General features: G+C 38.2%; 1 protein-coding gene across 2 annotated transcripts in view; it reads left to right on the top strand.

Moving 5' to 3' along the window:
• The window catches only part of cntn3b (contactin 3b), a 75029-nt gene extending 51815 nt beyond the window's left edge, over positions 1-23214 (top strand). For both annotated transcript variants that reach the window (XM_044122271.1, XM_044122272.1), the window contains 11 exons: positions 2820-2995; positions 7362-7479; positions 8826-8984; positions 9091-9240; positions 11402-11472; positions 11829-12063; positions 12473-12582; positions 14868-15054; positions 16344-16456; positions 16545-16710; positions 18276-23214. In XM_044122271.1, the coding sequence (XP_043978206.1) occupies positions 2820-2995; positions 7362-7479; positions 8826-8984; positions 9091-9240; positions 11402-11472; positions 11829-12063; positions 12473-12582; positions 14868-15054; positions 16344-16456; positions 16545-16710; positions 18276-18367 (1577 nt within the window). In that variant the 3' untranslated portion in view covers positions 18368-23214. The remainder of the gene's footprint in view (positions 1-2819; positions 2996-7361; positions 7480-8825; positions 8985-9090; positions 9241-11401; positions 11473-11828; positions 12064-12472; positions 12583-14867; positions 15055-16343; positions 16457-16544; positions 16711-18275) is intronic.
• Positions 23215-23650: the final 436 nt, after the last annotated feature.

Below are 23650 nucleotides of genomic sequence, written 5' to 3'. Positions count from 1 at the left end.
ATTATCTCTATATGTATATATGGGTGCGTGGGTGTGAATGTGTGTGTGTGTGTGTGTGTGTGTGTACACGCATACATATGCTGAAGGAGATAAATTAAAGGCAGAGTCTTTCGGTCACTGTGTGTTAGTTATTCTATTTTGAAAGGGCATCATTCAGATAGATGTATTACCTCATTAGCTGGTCATCAGGTCCAACAGAAGATACTTAATGAGTCTTTAATATGAGCCAGGTGTGCAGAATAGGAAGGCCTAGAAAAAATGTTTGGACATTGGATATGAGAACTGGAATGCATTGTCCAGAGTTAATGAAGTGCAAACCTAAAGGTTTTCCTGGCTAAGATGTAGTGCTGTGTGTTTTTTTTAATGTACGGAATTGTTGCAAACTGGTTTTTGACCAATTGAGGCATTTCCTGTTCACACTAACAAGGACATTTCACCAAAATGTTCAACTTTACACTTTTAGACACATTCTTTAATATGTTTTCTGCTCAGTCTGTATGGCTGACAATACATTTAAAAAGAGAGAGAAATGTGGACAATTTAAAGTAAGAGTTATTCCAGGTCAGTGCTGTGAAATTCGTAGCTGGTGAGGCACTGACTTAATCATAATCCGACTTACAAATATAGACGAATATAGCATATAGATAGATATTATTGTTTCCATACAAAAATTTTGCACATTTTTCGCCAGGCGAAATACGTCATGTTTCATAAATGAGCAGAGAGTCCAAGCAGAGACCAAGTGTCAGTGCAAGGAGAAGTTTTGAGTACAAGTGTTACAAGTTTTGAGAAGAAAGACATGACGTCCTGCTTTCAAAACAAAAATGTAAGCAGAACATTATAAGTTTTGAGAACAAAAGACATAAAATCCTGTTTATAGATTGAACATGTGTGCTCTTGCATTATGGCAGGAAACTTTCCCCATAGGGGATACACTAGTGGATTCCTGTAAACTAGAAAAATGTTTTTCATACCGAAATCCATTAATGTGGCTGAGCAACTGAAAATGAGAGAAAGAAAAACGAAAATACTTTGACAGACCAACAGAAAGCTTGCTTGCCTCGACCACTTTAAAGGTTACCATAAACCTCAGTGAGGTTCTATAAAAAAATATTTAAAAAATTACAAGCTGTTAATATCAATCCTGCATTCAATAACTGTTTTGGTGTGTTTATTCAGCATAAATCCATATTAGTTGGACAGTGAGGCTAACAGCTAATCTGACCGTTTGGGATTTTTACCATCTTAAAACAACTCTATTCTTCAAAACTTCACTATGGTTTATATGAGTAAAATTTGATGAACCTTTCCTCTTGTGTCAAGACATCATTGGATATTTAATTACAGAGAAACTAATAATAATGTACAAGGGAGATGTAGGAGGCGGTGCACCATCAGTTAATGTTTTGTGTGAAACATGGTGAGAGAATGAAATTTTGAAGCTGTTTCCCATCAAAGATCCTGTGTTATATAAAAAGTACACTTTGAAAAAATGTTAGTGAAATTTAAGTGATCACTATTTTCTTAATATTTTACATGTTCTGCTCTTGGTTTGTGTTTCACATGGGAACATTAGTGACAGCACACCACCTCCAATCTCCATTTCCTGTGAAAATAAACTGTGTTTTTTGTCTTAATAAGACAAACAGTTATAAAACAGAATTAACCTCTCAGAGCAGCTGATTTAGATTTCTATTAAAGAGAATAAATTACTTTTAAAAAATCTGACGTCCATTAAGAGTGTTTTCAGAGTACTTCATACAGTGTTCTGAAGGATAAGCACATAAATTGTTCATTAAAACGCTTGTAAAAGTTTGTTGTTGCATTGATGTTGAATGTCAAATGAACAAATAATGAACCATCTGTGACTTACTCTGCAGACACACCAGTAAAACCATCCTAATTGGATGGGAATATGTTGTAAGCAGTTAAATTATTTGGTTTAATAATTGTCAGATTGGTGTTGTCAGATTTTTTTAAGTATATACATTTTTACACATCAGAAGTATTGTGGAGTAATTTATAAAATCCTGGACTGTTGTGAAAAAAACACTCTTCCCTCACATCCTTAGCAGGTTCCCAGTAACGATAATAAGCTGGTTATGTACATTTCCATTCTTGGAAAGTCTTATAAAGAGAAACCATCCATCACACTCCATACAGGCCCAATTATTGCTTTGTGTAAAGTTATTATTGGAGAACAGCTTATAGGCAAATGATTGGATTTCTCGCAATTCTTGTAAAATAAAGGTCCATTTGTTGGCAGGCAATGGCCGGAAAATATCTTGATTTTCTTCTCTCTTTCCTGAGTAACATTGCATATATATATATATATAATGTTTGTAAGTGGTGTTTATTGCCTAATAAACACAGCTGATATTACACATTCCATGAAATATGAGTTAAGTAGCAACAAACACCATCCTTGGTGTAGTTAAAGGTCATTATCTAAGAGCGGTGGCATAACATATTTATGTAGCCCTGCTGGCCTAACTGTGCCATTTGTAACCATCAAATTTATTCTCATTAGCTCCTCATTCATTTCCTCCACTGACAGCTGAACTATTTAACATCACAGGATTTAATTACTGTGACCTTTCCTCAAAGTACTCTGAGGTATCCAACCTGCCACAGCTGGGAACTCACTCTGCTCTCTGCATGTCTCTTGCTAGAAACAGTAAAAACAAACTCCAACAGTGGCAAAAAATCACAACGCTTGTTTAGGCGCGTGTCCGCAGCCTATTGGTTTTGTTGTGAATTGTGGTAAGATGGTGGCGGTGTATTAACATGCATGCACTGTCATCTGTTTGTCTGGCCAGAGCCCACCAGAATCACCATGAGGCCCACTAACATGGAGATTATTGTTGGCGAGAGCATCGTGCTGCCCTGCCAGATCGCTTCTGATCCAGCTCTGGACGTCTCCTTCTCTTGGGCGTTCAACGGCCAGCTCATCGACTTCCAGAGAGACGGTGACCACTTTGAAAGAGTGGGTGGGGTAAGTTGTTCTCAAGGCGTTTGAACTTTGTTACTTTGCTATCTGTCTGGGGTTTAATTGGGTTACAGTACGATCCACTGTGTGGCCAAGGGCCTCCTGGACACCAAATGGTGAACTGCACATCAAAACTGTATGTTTTTGTTTCATAACTGTCATTAAAATCTGACAAAGCCTTGATAAATAGAGGTTGGTGAGAGTTTTGTTGTCTGTTACCACCTACAAATTTTCTAAATCTCCTACCTGTTGATAATCATTGTTGCCAATTCTAATTTCTTCCATAATAGGGTCTATAAACACATCTACATAATAAAAAGAAACATTAAAAAGAACTCCTTACTTACCTCTAGTTCTATAAAATGAGAAAACAGATCAAACCTTTTGTTTATTTCAAGATATAGAAGAGTTCTCTATCACAAAAAAATGCAATTTCTTTTCTATGAGTTTCATTCAAAACAAAAAAGAAAAAAGTGTGTCCAATGTAGTGTTTTAGCTTAAATACCAACTCAAAGGTTTTACCACAAAGGTGATAAAATGTTAAATATATTAGTTTTTGTTTTGTTGTTTAAGCAGCATTCAGTTTTTATGCTGCACTAATCTGGAACAAACTTTCAGAAAACTGCAAAACACCTGCAGTTTACAGTGAGTCTTACAAATCAAGACTAAAAACTCACCTGATTAGAGCTGCCTTTGTTTCATAATAACTGGAACAACGATCAACTACGGTAATTAAAATGCATTTGCTTGATAATTGTAATTTAACAAAATGTAATATTGAATTCTTCTTTCATAATTGGTCATTGTATTGTGTTTTATGGTGTGATGTTGCTAAAATGTGCGATACAAATAAACTTAACTTGATTTTATTTTACTATTTCTTGGGTGGAGAAAAAGAGAGCAGTTGGCATTACACAGCTCCACAGTCATAGCAGTCTAAAGCGTTTTGATTTTATCCGTAAATACAACAGTAACAGTGCAGGAAGTGGCTAAAGGATGATGCTGCAGCATGTTTTTTAATGACTTATCGTGTGAATAAACTTCATGTGAGATTTTAATTTCAATTCATTTCTTATTTAATGGAATCACTGCACTTGTGGAAATGTGTTGGGGTTTTTTTACGTTAGCTGATATTGAGAAGGTTTTGAGCACATTTGCAATGGAAACACAGCTACTGACACAGCTAGCTAATGGCTAACTGAATCTCTGGTCTACAGAAACATCTGTAGACCTACAGACTGTAGACTCTCTCTGTGAGTATGACCTGTAAATCAGGTTTTAGGTTTCTGTGTGGCCCTAAGATGTAAAATCATCCCATTTCAGTCACCAGTCTATTTGTTGGTGTATTTACCAGATGAAGTCACCATGGAGTAAATAGCAATAATTCTTACCTTCTTAAACTGTCATGTGAGCTTCCGCATCCCAACAGCTCTATAAATACTGCAAAATACTGTTTTAATTACAAAGGGTCCTGATTATTACAGTCTTTCTACTTTTTCATCCTTTCAACTTCTAATTCTTGAACGTCAAGGGAGAACATTTTCTTATCATCTCCCTCTGCCATAATTGAATTTGCATACCTATTTATGAATCTTGAGCCCAGAAATAATTAAGTAATGAGCCGCCTTGGTTTTCACCAAGGGCAAGCCTGACACCAGTAAAGTGTTCATTTGAAATCTTTATACCTTCAAAATAATGACTTTTTTGTCGAATGTTTGTTCCCTTTGAAGAAGGGCAGAGTTAATTGTTCGGCGCTTGTCGTTATATAAATAATTACTCACTCGCTCGCTCTCATTTTGCTTTATGCATCGCAATATATCAATTAGCGCCAGTCATGTGCCAAAAGGTTGATATCATATTGGGAAGACCCGGCCAGTGTTGCGGAATGCCTAGCCGCACGTCTTCATTAACACAAATAGCAATTACTGGTGACATTGAGCGGTGCAATGGCATTTAATGAGATATAGTTTCACCCAGAATCTGTCCACAGAGATTACCAGGACACCGCTTAAAAGCTTCTGATGAATTAATTACCATAATTAAAAGAAAACCTGCCCCCATCACTTCCTTCCCCGCTAAGAAAAGAGGCCTCGCAAGTCATTCCTGGCTCCCGGCTTGTCCAGGTGGTGGCTGACACCAGAGTCTGACTAGGTGCATAAAAGCTGTTGGGTATAGGCAAAGGAGATGGAAAAAGAGTAGTGAAGGAGAAAAAAGGGAAGTAGAGGTAGAGTTTTTCTCCCATCGCCCGCATACATTTGGCTTTGCTCTCTTTGTCTGGAGTCCCTCAGAGAAACGATGATCCACCTTCCTCCCTTTCACTGTCATGGCAGAGTGGAGGTACAATGACTAAGCCACCAGGCTTGATGAAATCTGCTGCGACTGCGGCGAGTCTTACCTGGCCCCAGGTGACTGGCTTCTAAAGCAGCATACCTCTTTTTTTCCCACAAGCTGACATGCTTTGTGACAGGAGGTGACTTTCAGAGGCGGATACCATCAGCAGTCACAACAAGGACACAATGAAATTGTCCGGATAAAATCTGTCCCCATGAGATTATGTCGAACTTTTCTTTTTTTAATTCAGCCTCAAAACAAACGTCATTCTCTTTGACATTTTTAGTGTAAATGGACTCATTCCTGCCAAGGGGTCCTTTTCAGACTGCATCAACATTATTTTAACAGGTCAAGAGCATGTGATGCATGCGACTCACCGCAAGATGGGTCTAAAAATATCTTGATGGCACGCTGACACAAACATGCCTAGAGACGGCGCATCGCCTGAGTTTTAGACAATGTCATTACATGCCGAATGCCTCTGTGGCTTGCTTTTGATTCTTTCATGCACTAAAATGCCTAATGTTAGTCGAGTAATGTAAAAAATCTATTTTGAAATGATGATCTTAGATATGTCTGTCTGTGTTACATTGTTGTGGAGCCATCAGAAATATTACCTCTGTGCCCTGAGCCTGATGTATCTGATTTCTTATAGAAGTTGGAGCCAGCTGTCCAAATACCCTACAAATAACATAACCCTGGATCAACGATGGCATCTCCTGTCATTGCAGCGGACACTGGCTCTATTCAGTTTACACGAGTTGCATTTAGAGATTCAGTTGCTCACATTATCATCAGCAAACTATTCATTCTATTCTAATCTGCAAAATGCACTGTTTTATTTAAGTTAGGGGTTGCATAAATGTACATCAGCGTTTATTCATGTATATTTTAAGTATTTCATTTGAAAAGGTTGATGGAAATGGCAAGATTTGAAATAATTTCCTCAATTTGCTAAGCTAAGCTACGCCGTAAAAGGCAGTTTTTCTATCAAGTCAGTTCCTTATCCTATGTGTTGAGTGCTGGATATCAGCAACCAAATGCTACTGATTTTTCTACTTGTAGAATGTAATGTTTGCATGTGAGTAAAAACAAGAACCTTCGGATAAAAGCAGGAACCGTCTGTTACAACGACGACCTCTGGCCTACTCAACACATTTTAACACATTATATCAATAAAAAGCAGTCGAATTAAAATAATGCAAAGTAAAAGCTTTAACACATAAACACAACTATATATCAATCATGAAGAGGTACTGTCGTAAAATATTTTTCTTACTATAAATTTATATACAAAAAGATTCCAAGGAAGGGAATATAACTAACTGCCACATTATTTTCTACCAATAGCAAAGCTTAGAAGATAATAATAACTCCATAAGGATCGAGTGACTTGCTGAGTTCCTGCCGCAGTCAGCAGGTAAAACACATTCCACCTGCTAGCTGAGCCTGAAGACGCCTAGCCTAGTTAGCAGAGCTACCTGCTCCGAATTCTCAGAATAAGGACTTTTGATCTTACAAGATTAAAGTCAGAATTGTAGTTTGTTTTTTGTTTTGTTTTTTCAGTGGCCCTAGTCCTTTTCTGTGGAAAGCAGGCCAAGCCTATTCGGTGAATCTCCTTCTCTTGTTCTTGGTTATACTAGGAAACATCTGTTGTCAGTTTGTTTTCCTACATGGTAACCATATGCTGGCAGCTCTTGTATATTATTTGCTCTTTATGCTGGGATTTACATCCATATAATGCTTGAATTTCTGTTATCAGGGAATAATGATTGCCAATTAGCTAGAATGTGTTTGTTCGGGGTGCCCTGTGTGGAGCTGGTGGCTGTTTGCAGGTCGGTTATCGCCTGAAGGACAGCCAACAGCTTTATTTGTGCAGACTGCATCTGCCATGTTGTTGTTTGGATAGAGGCGGAGAAAAGCAAAAAACTGTGGCATGACAACTCTGAGTTTTTTTTTATTCTAAAACATTGTGCCAAAAGTCCACTGATAAAATAACATTGTGTCTCCCACTTAGCCTGGTTTTCTTCCCCTCCTCCAGACTGTATCAGGGGACCTGATGATCCGCAACATCCAGCTGAGCCACGGAGGGAAGTACGTGTGCGTCGTCGACACGGACGTGGAGAGCCTGTCCACCTCTGCCATCCTGGTTGTCAAAGGTAACTCTGGCTGATTCCAGCAGCTTGTTTGCACACGCCAATTCGAGAATAACCTTGTGTGTTTACTTAGAGGTAGACGTCCTTTCAAAGTGAAAGACATCTGACAGATTGGTGAGAAAAATCCCTTAGGCTCTCCATGGAGGGGGAGAACAATTGTGTAGGAAAGCAAAAAAAAAAAAATTTAAAAGATGGACGTTGCCAGAGCCCAACTTCTGTCAGCTTCAATTAATATCATATAAATACTGCTGAAATGTTAAAATTGACTGACAGTGGCATGGGCAGCCCTGGGTTGAGTTGTGCTGCAGTACGTTTGTTTTCTGTTTGCTGCATTGAGCACAGTGAGCAGGCTGAGCCCAGATTATCTCACTGACAGACTTGTTCTTAATAAACCTTTATCTTCCAGGTGCTTTGAGGAGATGGTGTTTATCACTGAAAATGACCATAATTAGCTCATTTGCACATCATAAAATGTCAGGGAGAACATTTGAAAAGCAGAGCACCATGGAGAAGAATGGCACACGATCACCAGCGTGTCCTCGGTTTTGAATAAACGGCCCACCCAATTTGTCAGTACAACAATTAGTTCACACACAACACACACAGCATCAATACACACCAGATTTGAATCTTAATTAAAGTGAAAATAAAAGCCTAAATATGTATGGTGAGAAATTTGGCTCAACATTGTAATAATTGGACATGTCTAAAAAATGTACATTTGAAGAACTTGTCAAAAAATATTGATTTTTATAGTAATTTATAATGTATATGAAATAGTCAAATCTACATTCATGCAGTTTGGTATTTTTTCAGAATTTTTATTTTCAAATTTATTTTTTTCCAATTATTTTTGGAAAACCAGGATCAGAATAAATGCTTTCTAACTTCTGTTGTTCCTTCAAATTTCAATTTATGGAATATATTTTGTTTGTTTGTTATTTATTTGCTTGCAATAATAAGAGAAGTTATCTGCGCCTAATGCTTTTTACAAGGTTAGAGTTAGGATTGTACAACACTATTTGCAAATAATAGATTTGTAAAATGTAATATGTATTAATAATGTAATAATGCATTAATAATTTGTAAAACTCAGTATCAAAAATACAGACAAAAAGAAGCAAAAGGAAAATCTTGAAAAATAACTAAGAGCATAAATGACATGATAATTTCTGTCAAAACTTTGTTTTTAAATGAAGAATTTTTCAAATTAAAATTTTTGAAAGGTGTTCTTTTCTTGCAATAATATTGGAACAGATTTTTACCATAGATATATAAATTGGCATTCTTTTTTTAGGCTTGTTGAAATTGGTGGTTACCTTTTCTTATTCCATGTCTGATGTCTCCAGGTCCTCCAGGCCCTCCGGACAAAGTGTCAGTGGAGGAAATCACAGACAGCACAGCCCAGCTGTCCTGGACGCCCGGACGAGACAACGGCAGCCCCATAACAGGCTACATCGTTCAGGCTCGCACGCCGTTCACTGTGGGCTGGCAGGCCATAGACACAGGTATCCCAATCGGCTGTCCTTGTTGCATTCATGGACAGAATATTTGTGCAGGCGTTTTTTTTTTATTTTTTCTGTCACATTATGATTTTTTAAAACTTTTTTGCAGTCCCAGAGGTTGTCAATGGCAACATGCTAACTGCCACTGTGGTCGGTCTGAATGCCTGGGTGGAGTACGAGTTCAGGGTGGTGGCCCGGAATGTTGTGGGCCTCGGAGAGCCGAGTCCAGCTTCGGCCAAGACCAGAACAGAAGATGCTAGTATGTAAAACTACCTTCCATTCAGATTCAATTCACATTGGGTGTTTGCATATTTTAGTCAAATTTTAGTCAGACAGCTTGTGTGAGTATATTTTCTTTCTGAAAACAAGTGTATAAAAATTTGGGACTTATACTTTAGAGAATAACCAAAGGTCCACTTTGGTTCTTCTCATGCTACACTGCGCAAACAGGCAAATGGGAATAGGTGTTTTCTAAATGTATATGACAAAATTAGAGGTACTTCTTTGGCTTAAGACATGTATAAAAATATGGGATTTTTTAAAATATAATTCCCAGGTCTAGAAGGATTGAGAGGTTAGTGCAAATAATAATAAATAGCTCCTAATTATCACCCTGCTTCGTTAAACAGAGCAGTGACATCTTCTTGACAAAGACACAAAATAATTAACAGCAGTTCCAAAAAAACATTTGAGACACTAAATTTACTTTTAGAAATATTTTTTGCACTTACAAACTATTGTGACATTTGTAGAAAGCCATTAACATTAACCTTAAACTTCAAAGAAGCACCAACAACAGAGTATCAAATAAAAAAATTAATTACCTGCTACAACTATAAACCCACAAGAGATGTAGAGGGAGAAGTGAAAGGTCATCAGTTGTCTTGAAACGCCAAGTGAAAGGGAAAATGTTCCTGTCAGTCAGAGCTTCACACAACAACCCTTTAGTTCCTCCATCCACTCTGCATGTTGTTGAAGCACACATCGCTGTGGCTCCATTGGTCTGTTTAAACAGCTGTCAGAGCTGGAGGGTGGAGTTTGTATTTTACACTCCAAAGCAATACAACATTGTATGATTAAGAAAAACATTTTTCTTTAGAAACCCAAACCTTACTGCTTATGGTAAATAAGCGGCAAATAACCAGTTTGATCCTGCTGTTTACTGAATTAAACAACAGGAAACAGAAAGAGTAGTCTGTTATGTAAAATTGTTATGTTTTAGCTTTATATCATGTTGTAACGTCCAAACATTCCTGGAGTGTTGTCTTGATCCTTTCATGAATGTTTGTGGCAACCATTCAGCTGTGCAAAATGCCTGGTAAAAATGTTGGTAAAGGGTTAATAGAGGAGCCATGTTGTGATGATTTCCTGAAGGCAGAGTCTCAGAAAGAGCAGGAGTTTCTTAAAGAGCACAATTACAAGATATTTTTAAGTCATTTTGAAATATATTTAGGATATTTACAACAACTAACAGATATTTTGCTGTGCTAAAAAATGGCTTCATTTGCTTGAAAAACATATGATACTTCCCCTTTAAGAGTTAGTTTGTAGAAAAAAACATGATGGTATCAATATTACAGCAGGTAATGACTTTATCTACTGACATTTAACAGCAGTTAAGCAGACACTAACTAGGTTTAATTACATCTAATTTGTCACTTTGACAAATTACAGTGCAACACATCCAGCTCATGAGATGATGCATCGTATTAGTTTTGGACAAAACTCGATCTTAGAAATATTATTCTCCATTTATTGTTTTTATAAACAGTGTAAATGTTTCACAGATTACAAACTGTGCACTAAATAGACTGCAATCAGTCCAACACACTCTTGTGTATCTGGGTTGTAACCCTGAACCCTATGCCAAAAAAAGAAATTTGCAGATCTGGTCGATCATTCTCAGTATTTTAGACCTTAAGCAACACAGACTTAACTTGAACAAGAAGTATTGCAGTGCAGGAACCCTAAAGGTGACCTCGAAGTTAAAGACAAGGGAAACCAGAGTGCAGGAAACAAGAAATCCAATAAAAAGCGTGTTTTTCATTCAATCCCGCTTGAAAAAAACACTGATTGTAATCCAATTCTAACAGAGGTTACTAAAGCAGGGCTGCTCATACAGACTGAGTGGTCATCCCCCATCTCCCCCCACAACATGCTACACTGCTCAAACAGGCAAATGGGAATAGGAACAATAGGAACTGAGTCAAAATGTCATAGAAAGACATTATGAATGTTGGCTTGCTGGGCTTGCACCGTGACATTTGGCCAACGTCTGTCATTTGGAATTCAGAGGAAGGATTACGGGAGCATCTGTCCCCGACTGCCTGGACATAGGGCTGCGTGTGCATTTCAGGTTTTCCGTGGAGCTTTGTAAACTGTATTCTAATTGCTTCCCCGTTTGGGATTTTACCTCTTAGTTCCTGATACAGCTCCCACTGATGTTGGAGGTGGTGGCGGCACAAAGTCTGAATTAGTGATAACATGGGAGGTAAGTCATCTGTCACATTTTTTACACTTCTCTGTCGGCAAGTAATGGTTTTGCTTAATTGTGCAGAATTGAGTGGAGCAATTTTATGACCTACATTAGAGGGGAGACACCCCTCATCTGGCTCAGCTACAGAGAGCTAATTCTCTCTCCAAAAAGAGAGCACTTCCTTCTGAAGGGCTTTGCACTTTAGCTACAATTACCAAACCACACAGGAGGAAAAGATAAGGTAAAAAGGTGACCGAGGAGACAGACGGAGGAAGTATCTGTTCCCCTAAAAGCCCCAGAGACGAGGCCTAGTCTGTTTCTTTTGCCTGTATGCGTTTTAATATCACTATAGTTTTGTGTTTCACTCCCAGCCTCTGCCTGAGGAACTGCAAAATGGCGACGGCTTCGGCTACGTTGTGGCCTTCAGGTCAGCTGGCGCGGTCACGTGGACGCGGGCGGTGGTCTCAGCGCCCACCGTGTCTCGCTATGTGCTTCGCAACGACACCATCCCGCCCTTCTCGCCATTCGACATCAAGGTGGCGGCCTACAACAACCGAGGGGAAGGGCCGTTCAGCTCCATAGCCACGGTGTATTCGGCAGAAGACGGTATGCTGGAAAACAAGCCATAATCTCTCTCTCTCCTTACGATGGTGACCTTGAATAGTGATGATTTTTTTTCCATCTGCTGTTATTTCCCTCCTCCCACCCTCCCTCTCTCTGAAAGCGCTGAATGTCAACTTGATATTAGTTATCTTGCTGGTAGATTACAGGAAATCCTTGCAGACACTTACCACACGGTGCTGTCAGGGAGGTATCCCGTTAATTGAATTTGCTGGGCAGATAGTCTTCCCTTATGTCAGTCACAGATCCCATTAAAAAGAAAGCTCAGGAAATAGCTTCTCGGTGAGAACTACAGGTCTATTCAACGCCTTCCCCTCTTTTTGCTATTAGTGTGTTTGATGGTGCTGGATGAGGCTCTGGGATCCTCACTGCTGTTTCTGTTGTGTTCCTGCAGTCCCCAGTGTGGCTCCTAAGAGGGTGAGGGCCCGGAGTTTATCGGCAGTAGAAATTGAAGTGATCTGGGAAACTCTCCCTTCCCTCCCAGAAAGAATTCTTGGATATGAGGTATGACTCATGGAGAGATATTTCTTGCACACTATGATAATGGAACATTTCTCTGAAGCTTGTTTGTTAGATTTAAAGAGGCAGTATCAAGTAAAATTGACTTTTTTAGCTTTACATCATGTTGTAATGTTATTACCTAAACAAAAACATATCTGGAGTGTTGCTTTGATTCTCTCATACATGTATGAGAAATCCTTTTATCTTCATGGTAACCATTTGACTCCTCCAGACTAGCCAGCAGCAATTAGCAAACACATTGTGGAACCCCACATTTGCTGAGCTCATTATAGAAGTTACTTGTCAGTGAAACATTGTTAAGGGTTAAAGGAGGAGCCATGTTGTGATCATTCCTGAGGGCGGAGTTTTCCTAAAGAGCCAGAGGCCCAATTTCAAGGCGTTAAATCGGGAAGTAAAACTTCTTTAGAGTCATATTTGATGTAAACAGAATTCTTTGGAAAAGACCAAATACTGCCACTTTAAAGCATCCTTTTTTGTTCTTTTTCTCTAAGAGGATGGGATGTGATGCACTTCACTGACGGACTTCATCTGGAAGTGACACAATTTGGATTTTTGGGGGGAATTAAAAGATCAGAACTCAGCCCTTCAGGCTGGAATGAAAAAGTCAAATATGGGTAAAAATTCTGATTTGGGTCGTATTTGCCTGCCAGGTGAATGTAGCCTTAGAGAACATTAGAGAACAAACAGCATCATGAGGAACAGTCAGGTCCATACCAGCCCATAGTTGCATATTAGTGCCACTCTAGTTATATTAACTTGCGGCTTTCATTATGGCACAAAGGTGCTTCAATAATTAAAAATGGACATCACATTTTATAGAGTTTACTTCTCCAAAGCTCTAGAAAACTCTGTTATGGTCTGGCTCTGGAAGAAAAGTTGCTTAAAGAAAAGCAACTAATGAGATAAGTTAAAATTAGATTTATTTAACAAAAATCATAACTGGCTGGAGAGGAGAGGGAGAAAGAGGAGACAGTGGCAGGGAGACAGAAAGACTGGGTGGGGTTAGTGAGAAAGAAGCTGATCTGATGCCATTCTGGAGACACTGGCCAGCTGCCTCAATTTCCAATCAGCACCAATTAGAGACCCAGAAGAAAGACCTTGGGCCGTAACAACTCACATCCTTTTACCTCATAGTTAAACACTGCTTTGTGTTGCTCTGTCAACATAAAATTTTAATTAAATACATTGAAATTTGCAGTTATGCCACAAAATACAGAAAAATACAGGGTGGGGTGAGTACTTCTGCAGGACACTGTGTAGTTCTTCTTTATGTGGATCTACATGAACATTTTGTTTTTGACTTCAGAAATTTGGCACACTGCCAACAAAAGCCCTGCACAAAGAAAGACAAATCCTTTTTTTTTTTTTTTTTTTTTTTTTTTTCACAGATGCAAAGCGACCCTGACTGTTTTTATTCTCCCACAGCTCTCTGAATATTTGTCACCTCCGGCCCGCTGCATAAAGAAGCCTTGTTGCCATAGCACTGGCCTCATTGTCCTTTCTGGCCAGCAGACCTCCCACCATAAAGTGACAGACCTGTTCTCAACATAGGTGGAGTGCTTATGCTGAACCACATGTTGGATTGCAGCTCCAATTAAAATCCAGATCAAACCCTTTTAGGGAGATAATGTTACTGTAAATGGTACTTGACTACTTTTCATTTGTTGGTTTTAACAAATTACAAACTGGGAAGACTCCAAATAGTGAGAAATATATATATATATATATATATATATATATATATATATATATATATATATATATATATATATATATATATATATATATATATATATATATATATATATATAAAAGTGAGTATTCCTAGAGGAACACTATAAATGAATTATTTATTGAGTTAGATTTTATGCTAGCTAGTAACATCATAAAGTAGCCAAAACCCTCCAGTCTGCTTGAATAATTTTTGAATCATCTGCCCAAAGTAAAACTTTATGTTTACTGTGACGTTTTCTGTATTTAAAATTGTTCCATTAAATGTATTCATCCCCATTCGTTTTCACAAACCAGGTTATTAAAAAAAAAAAAAACAGATACATTTTTTTGACCCACCAAAGACCAAATTAAATTACTAATTTACACTCCACTTGTGAGAAATGTTTTATTCATTTCTCCCCATCTTTGTCTTCTGAAATACAAACAGTATTTCACATGTGATGATATATTCCTTTAAATTTTAATACTGTAATCAAAAGCGCCAGTGAAATTATGCCACATCTTGTTTGTCCTCTTCCTTCTTCCCTTTTTAGGTGATGTACTGGGAAGACGACACCAAGCCTGACACTGTTGGCAAAGTGCGGATAACAGGGAACTATACACAGGTTAACATCACGGGGCTGAAAGCCAACACCGTGTACTACCTCTCTGTGGCTGCCTTCAACACGGCCGGACCCGGGCCACAGTCACTGCCCATCAACAACACCACCAGGAAACCACGTGAGTCACTCAGGAGGGGCGGCGCTGCTGCGTTTTCAACAACTTCTTTAAAAAAAATCTGGTAGAAGAGCTTCCTGAAAGCCCTAAGGTGTTTTCACATCTGATAGTCCGGTAGACTCAATTTGGACCAAAATTGCAACATTTGTTCCATTTTCTCCATTTGGGTTCTCTTTCACCCTGCACTGTGTCAAATGAACCAAACTATTTGAAAAACCTGACCACATTATACGCTTTTAGGAGCACCTACAAGATCACAAAGTTTTCTTTGTGAAGACACAGAGAAGATTTTGTGTCTTCAGAGACAAAACTTCTCTGAAAACGTTGAGCACAATTTCCTTCTTCACATGATGTAAAAAAAAATGCAGAAGCGTCAGATTTTAGTGGTTGTGGGATTTCTCTTTTGGCCTGTGTGAGCCATTTGGTTCTTTTTTTGTTAGTTAATAAAAATCAGCTAAAATCTGATAATATCTGAATATCTTGTGAAGATGCTTCACAAGACGCAGGTAGATGTTTTTCTTCTAAAGTGAAATGTTTCCTTTACTGACCTGGGCAGAAAGGTCGCTCAGCGGGGAAGAAGCCATTACTCCTAAAGAAACAGGAAAAAAACAAGATTGCAGTTTGCAAATCAACACAGGGACAAAGACCTTCACTTTTATCTTGTAACAGAAATAAAAACTGTTTGGCCAAAATGTCCAAAAGGATGGATGCTTGTCCCATCCCAACTGTGATGTACGAGGGTGGCAGCATCATGCTGTGGGGCTGTTTTGCTGCACTTCATAAAATAAGTGGCATCATAAATAAAGAACATTATGTGGAAATATTGAGCAGCAGGAAGCCAGGAAGTTAAAGCTCAGGTACAAATGGATTTTCCAGATGGACAGTTACAGTAACCATGTAGCCAAAGGGGCTATAAAGTGACCTATGGACAACAAATCCATATTTTGCCGTCATTCTGATGGAGAAATCGTGATAGATCTGAAAAAGCGTCTGAAAGTGAGGAAACTACTGTGAGAAGATTGTTTAAAGAAACCAAAAGGTTTTGACCCAAGTTTCTGCCAAATACTGAGGAAATTTATGTAAAGCTCTGACATTGAATACATCGATAAGTAAATCTCTGACAGACTGTCATTATTTTGGCAGAGAAATGTTGGTAATTCTGACTGTAAAACTGGAGTGGTTCTGTCTGAAAATAAGGTGTATGTCTTTCCATTGGTGTATGGAAACTTCTGGTTTAAATTACAACCTGCTGATTATTCACGCATATCTTTACGTCTGATTTTCTTTTCCAGCGCCAGACAGGGCTCCGCTCAACATACAATGGAGCATGATTGGCTCCTCACTAACACTGCACTGGGACCCTGTAGTTGCCACGGAGACTGAGTCAGAGGTGACCGGATATCTGGTAGGTTCCGGTTTGTTCCAAGCCGCCCCCTGATTTATCCTTTTTATCAGTCGCAGTAGTTTAATTTTGTAAACGCCTGGTTGTCCAGGTGATACTGAAGAGACACCGATACAACGACATCCACACCACATTCACCGACAGAACCTCGGCCGAGCTCAGCCTCTCGGCCGGCGACAACTATCTCATCCAGATCAAGGTTCTGAGTGAAGGCGGCGAAGGCGCGGGCAGTGAACCCATACACATCCACAAATTAAGTGAGATAACTTTGGATCCCGTCCCGTTTTTGTTTTGTTTTGGTTTTTTTGTTTGATTTGTTGACCGGTGCTAAAGTTCAGTTGTGGATTTATCTGTCTAGACAGGAAAAGTAATTTTGCTTCATTGGATCTGTTTCCAACCATGTGTAATAGACTTATTTTCAGCGTAAGAAAAGCAACCTTTTTTCCAAACGCGTTCACTGTGTCATCCATCTCTGCCATTGGGTTATTATTCCTTGTTGACTGGCTGCACAGGGCTGCAGCATATAAAGCAGGGCTGTGCTCCCATCTCGCTGCACAGCTACATTGTGAGGCAGCTTCAGCTTGCCGGGCTCCTCTTTGATGTGGTACAAACTTTATCTTCCTCTGGATGCTTTAATAGCCTCTCCTGTTGAAAGCTTCTTCAAGTCTAGATATGGAGAAGAAGAAAAATCACTTTTGCCTTTTGATTTATGATGACTTGTTAGAACAAGAAGGTTATTTTATTTTTTGCGTCTATGTGGGATTATTTCTGGTTCTTCTCCAGAGTGACAATGCAACTTTAAAAAGTCTTAAATGTGTGTATCTAAAATAAAAATCCTAGAATGTTTCCACGAGACCGCTGCCTGAAAACTTCCTGCATCTTCAGATGTTGACTGAGAAAAAGTTCAATGTTTAGTCGGTGCCGCCAAGACACTTATCAACTGTCATGACATCATGACAGCATGAGAACTGTCACCTGCAGTTGTCATGCCAGGCCTATAGATGGCACTGTGATTTTAGCATATCAGTGAACGTTTTCGACCGTTATCTTCCAGTAAACAGTAATCCATCTTCCATGAACTAAGCACTTATGAAACGCATATGTTCTGTATCAGAAATTGAGCAGGGTAAGTAGCACAATGGTAACTGCTATTACCTTTGTTATTATCTGCCCGTGTAGAATAAGTTGTACGTTCTGCACATGTGCACTTCCACACCTCCAGGGGGGTGTCACAGAAAATATTTAAGCCTTAAAATAAATAGCTTTAATTTGTTAATTACAGGTTTCAATTTTATCATATATGGAGTTTTTTTTTTTGTTTTGTTTGTTTTCTGGCAAGACAACTGTCAGGCAAATGTTTGAGTGGCGCACAGAAATCAATGTTTGATTGCTTTCTGTGACTCAGGGTATTTCAGGTTACTGCAAACTAGCTGCTAATAAACCATTGATTGATCAACACATGGGGACACAGGGACACTTCATCATGTAAGTTCCATTGAAAATGAATCAATGGAGTGACATTAAATCCCATTTGTCCACCCATTTATGTCCAAGTTTATCGCCAGTTGGCTTGTCGATGTTTGTTCATTTCTGTTGCCAAAACATACAAGGCTTGTGAACCCCAGAAATTTCAACATTTTTGTTATGCTATTATTTTCTTATAGTGGGATCCTCAACACTTATGTAACCCATTATTATAAATACCCCTTATATATCTATTTTTTTCGGGTCTTAAATTTCCCTCAAGATTTAATTAGTCTTAAAAAGTTTTACGTTTTTCCTGCTCAAACCTCTTACCAACTCTGCTGGGTTTCTGTTGCAGGCATGGGAGCTCGGGGTTCCGGAGCCAGTGGTCTCAGACGGTTGTCTTCCTCCTTGGTCCTTATTGGTGCATTCTTATGCTCAGTCTGGTGATGTCACGCCTTCGCCTGTCTTCTGTCATTCCTTCATTCAGCTTAAACCCCCTAAGATGGATAAAGATCCAGGTTTCAGAAGGGCAAAATGAACCAGACCATTCTGAACTTTGTTTAAACAGCCATCCAAAAAGACAAGTGAAGAATCACTTGCATGATATATTTTTTTTCTTGCTTGCGACTTCTTTCTTTGATAAAAAGTGCCACCGTCCTCAAGATTTAATTTTAGAAGTTGCTTATGTGTCCCGAATTGACCTTGGTTCATAATTTTAGAGATGGAATTGCCTTAAAATCCACTTTGATGAAATGGTCCATACCAAAGTAGGTAACAGTGGCTGCTTCAACCGTAAACAAACATGTTTGCAAAAAAATAATACATTTCTCATCACAATGTAGTTTACACATTAATCATTGACTGCGCCCATAATTGAGCTTGTCAGGTTAACCTAAAAGCATTCATTCAGAGCATGTGGTTCACCAAACTAATGGTAATGCCTTAGAAAATTATTCACACCCTTTGAACTTATTCTAATTTTGTCAGAAAATCAACATCAGTATATTTTTATTAATATCTTATTTGACAGACTAAACAAGTGGAGCACATTAAATGGAAGGAACTTGATGAAATGCTTTCAAAAGCTTACTAGCAATGCACTAATATGAAAATTTGGGTCGATATCTGATATGAATATTGCTCGTGGCAGTTGAGGATATTGCTGGCAAGCTGTTAGTAAACCTTTGCTAGCTAACTAGATGTGTTTTTTTTTTTCTCTTGTTGGTTAGTGTAACTGATGGTCAGTTGGGCTGGATGACATTCATCTTTGCCACCTTCTCACTGTGTGTGTTGGAACCTATTCAACATTTCGTGCATTTTGGGCAAAAAAGCTCGGCTCTACTACATTTAACCATAAAATATGTAATTTTTTTCATGATGCAAGTCTTAAATTGCATTCATACTGGTCTTAAAAAGTATTATATTTGCTCCACTCCCCAGTTATGTGCTACTTTGTGTTGGCCTATTTCATAAAATGCGAACAAAATACATTGCATTTATGTGACAATTTTTTTTTTTTTTTTTTTTTGTATAAGAAAAAAATAACATCAAGGGGTTTGGATAGTATTGCAAGGTGCTGAAGTCATATCCATTGCAGCTATGAAAAGCTTTCCCAGGCTTTGTCAAATATCTTAAATCTGTTAGAGTCACAGGCTTGTGAGCTTTAGACCCCTTCCACAACACTCTGATAGATCTTGGCATTTTGCTCTCCATCTCATGCTCCTCTAAATAATTAATGCCTATCACACTCTGCATTTTAAGTCCAGTGGGGGAAAAAAAGAAGAGCAGACATGTGGTGTAGCTACATCGAGCCGATCTCTCGTGTACTGTTGCATCGCTACATGGAGATGGCCGGCGTTCTACGATGAGCACCTGCCACTGCGCACAATGGACCGCCAGATAACAGTGCCTTCACTACAGCTTCGCCCCAGCGTTTTTCTTTCTTTCTTCTCCCCTTTAGATAGCGTACAGAAGGATTCGTGTTGTGACAGGGGAATTGTTTGCTTTTCTGAAGAGTATCACCAACAAAAGACAGGAAGCTCGGAATGTAAGAAGCAGGCCCTCAACAGAAATGGTTGATTAAATTTTCATCAGGGCAGGGAGCATCTGTGATGAAAAAAAAAAGGTTGGCTGATTCACAGAAGCTTCAATAGATTTCAATTTTCGGTCGTAGTGTTTATGACCTGGAGCATAACAAACGTACAACTTCATCTGTATCATGATGTAGGAGCTATTAATGTATGTGGTAATGAGAGGGTCTTAGTGTAAGCGGTGAGCAAGGTGTGGCTGTCTAAAATCACAGCCAGCCCCATATTTTACCTCCATGTGTTGGACTCGCTGGGCTGAAGATTTAACTTGGGAACATTAGTGCTCTGCTGAGGAAGCTCCTGTTTTTCTGCCTGTCATCATCCGAACTGGAACCGATGTTTGATTTGTTTGGACATGGCAACGACAGCCTGGAAGGACGGACGGTTGAACTTTGAAAATTGAATTATTGTGCCTTTGCCAAATGTTGGGGTTATGTATAGTCCTAAGCTTACAGCCTTTTTTGTTTTTGTTTTTGTCTGGATTTTAAACTTTCTAGCCCTCCCAAAAAACCTCAAACAGTCAAATAGAAGCACAAGGACTTGTCTGCGACTGGATGTTATCACGCTAGCGTCTAAGCAAGTGTTGTGGGACACCAGAGGAATCATAAAGCTCCGAACAGCCGGTGTGATCAGGCTGTTGTATCTGCTCCTCTGACTGGATTCATAAAACTCTGCGCTCGTTGATTAGACTCCTGCAGACCAGTCAATGGGTTATTGATTTTCCCAGCCCATTATTGCGGCTGTCACAGTTTGGCCGTTTGACTGACTGATGGCCGAGCCCTTATGCACCTGTTCTATTGTGTTACAGTCTGTAATGTTTTAAATGTTTTCCACCATTTCCACTTCCTCTTTCCTTTTTGACGACTTTGAAGTCATTCTTTTTTCTTTTATTGTTTTTGCGTTGAACAGAAAAAATCCCATTCCAGGTTATTTTTTTAAAGTTTCCTTTCTTTCCATTTAGAGACATATTTTCAATATAGTGGTGAATCGTGAATTGGAGCATTGACCTGAAATCAACTCTCTAGTTGGGTCTTTTGAGTTACATGTTATAACAAACCCAACAGTAGCTGCGTTTCCATTACAAATTGGCGCAGAATTTTGAGCTTTACACACCTTCCACAACACTGATAGAGGGTTCTGAGTTTCTGATACTATTGTAGAGAAAACACAATTTCACAATTGCAGTGTTTCCATTAAATAAGAAACGCAATTAAAATTACACATAAATAAATTTGTTTACGAAATCAGTCATTAAAAAATGTGCAGCGCCATCCTTCTCCAACGTCTTGGTGGTTTGTGCCAGTGCCAACATTTGGTTGTTTGACCCATGTGAGGAGACTTTCTGATTGAAGTCTTGAGAAATAAACCAATTTTGATAAGTCTAAAAACCCACCTCATTATAGCACCAAACCTTGTTCTTTCGAAATTGCCAATTTTTCATTATGCAAATTTATTTTCTAAATGTCAAATTGCACAATTCTAATAGAAACACAGCTACTGTTTTGTTACGGTAGTTGAGCTGTTTTTATTATTGTCAGTAGTATATGAAGCCAGTCATACTAGGTCTTAAAACTGTAACATCCACCCTTATACTTGCTTTGTCCATTGAAATGAAGTTGTTAGTTGTTTTTTTTACCTACATTAATGTTTTTGAAAGATTTGAACAACTGACAATTGATCACACTAATTATAATTATATTACTAGATGCATGTTATGCATCTAGTAATATCTTCTTTAATTCAACTCTAAATTCATTTACTGTTATATTAATAACTAGTATCTTGTTTTATGCAATATATGAGTTTCATTTCAGAACATCACAACTGCTAATGAGCTTTATTAACCTTCAGCTTGTAAGTCAATTAGCACCATAATAATTCTTTGTTAGTGTAGCAGTGAGTTTTTCAGTAATGTGGTGCTACATCAAGTGTGGGTTGACTTATCTGGTGTGAATTCGCTCTATGTGTGCTCAATATTTAGACAATATTGACTACACATAGTATTTTTTTCAGCATTTTTGGGTTTAAATTTCAAAATGGGTATGTAAGTCAAAGAATCTTTCCTTCTCATTCTTTTTAATTGTCCCTGTGACTCTAATATTTTTACAACTCGAAGTTTCTGTCACACTAACGATAAAAAAAATTATCTTATAAAATAAATAGTTTTTAGCCAGCTTGATGTCAGTGGTTCTTAACCCTAATACATGGGCAAACAACTTAAGGACTATTTCGTTCCTTACTTCAAAATACAGGTCTCAAAAATAGACCAAACTGAAACAGCAGCTTCACTTTTTCAAGAAATAGTGTAGCTTTTTAGGATCACAAAATCTTATGCCACATAATCTACATCTCATAACAAATCTGCTTTTAGTTTCCAATTGGGAGTCCAACCAGGTTTTTCCAGACCTAAACAATCCTAAAACAGTAGAAATGTATAGTTCAACCACCAGATGTGGTCAGTTTGTTTGATTAGCTTCATTGTACTTTCCTTTTTCTTCATACTTTGTTTTCTGATATAAATTTTTGCTAAGTACAGCTCAGCATCGACATTTGACACTGTACAGTTTTCTGTTGTGACTCGGCTTCAAAGCTCTTTGATAAAAGTGGTCTACTGAATTTCAAAAGAAGTACCCTAAGTGTCAAATAGTATGCTAACCTGTTCATATTTTACATTGTACAACTGTGGGCAGGGTTTTTGCTATTATTTTTTGTTAAAACAGTTGTAGTTAAGCCTAATGTCTTTAATGTCTTCTCATGCTCAAATAAGAAAAAAACTAACTTTTTTTTTCCCGGCCTTGTGCTTTAATTAATGCTACAAAGTACAATCTAAAAGGATGAACGTGATCAGTCAGCTTTAAAACTAAAATTATCACAAAGAAGCAAGATGTCTATTATTATCCACAATGTCCATACAGATAGATTAGCTTCTGTGGTTGGAACAGAGGAGACAGTGTATAATGTATATAGCTTGCATATGATTTTTAAAACATGGCCATCAAAGACAACCTTACTTCTTTTATATAGTGTGTTCTCTGGCTTTAATACTGAGGTATTAATCAATGATCTCTGTGAGATACTCACATGTAGAGTGGCATTTTCATATTGAAAAGTAACTGTATTGTCTTGTATACTAAAATTGTGCATGGTAATAATTGTTCATTTGTGGGGGTTTTTTCTATAACTGTAACTTAGTAAAAATGTTTATTCCAACCAATGTTGTCTTTTTTCTTTAATGAAAGATATACCTACAGGCTGTATGCAGCCAGTCTATGCATAATAAAGAATAATTATTTATAGAACAACATATAGGTCAAATTTTTGGTGGAAAACAATTAGGCTTTGAAATTTGTTTATAGAAGAATGCAGTGAAGGAAATACCTCTGCTTCTGTGCTAATACCAGAGCAACGTTTTGGCTTGGTGTGTTATCTTTCTTGCTAACTTTGAAAACATTTTGCACACTTAGCTTGTTTTTTAAACTTTCAATTGAATAAGTTCAACATCTGTGTTGAAGTTTTTCTTGTCGGCTGTTAAGAATTCTAATGGTTAGAAGTTCATATTCACTCTCTTATTTTGAAGTGGACGAAGACTGTTTCCTCTTCTTGTTTTCTCCACCACTGAAACAGTGCAGCAAATGACATTTAC

The sequence above is a fragment of the Gambusia affinis genome, linkage group LG07 (assembly GCF_019740435.1).
Source record: "Gambusia affinis linkage group LG07, SWU_Gaff_1.0, whole genome shotgun sequence".
NCBI lineage: Eukaryota > Metazoa > Chordata > Actinopteri > Cyprinodontiformes > Poeciliidae > Gambusia > Gambusia affinis.
This window is presented reverse-complemented; position numbering and strand designations above follow the sequence as displayed.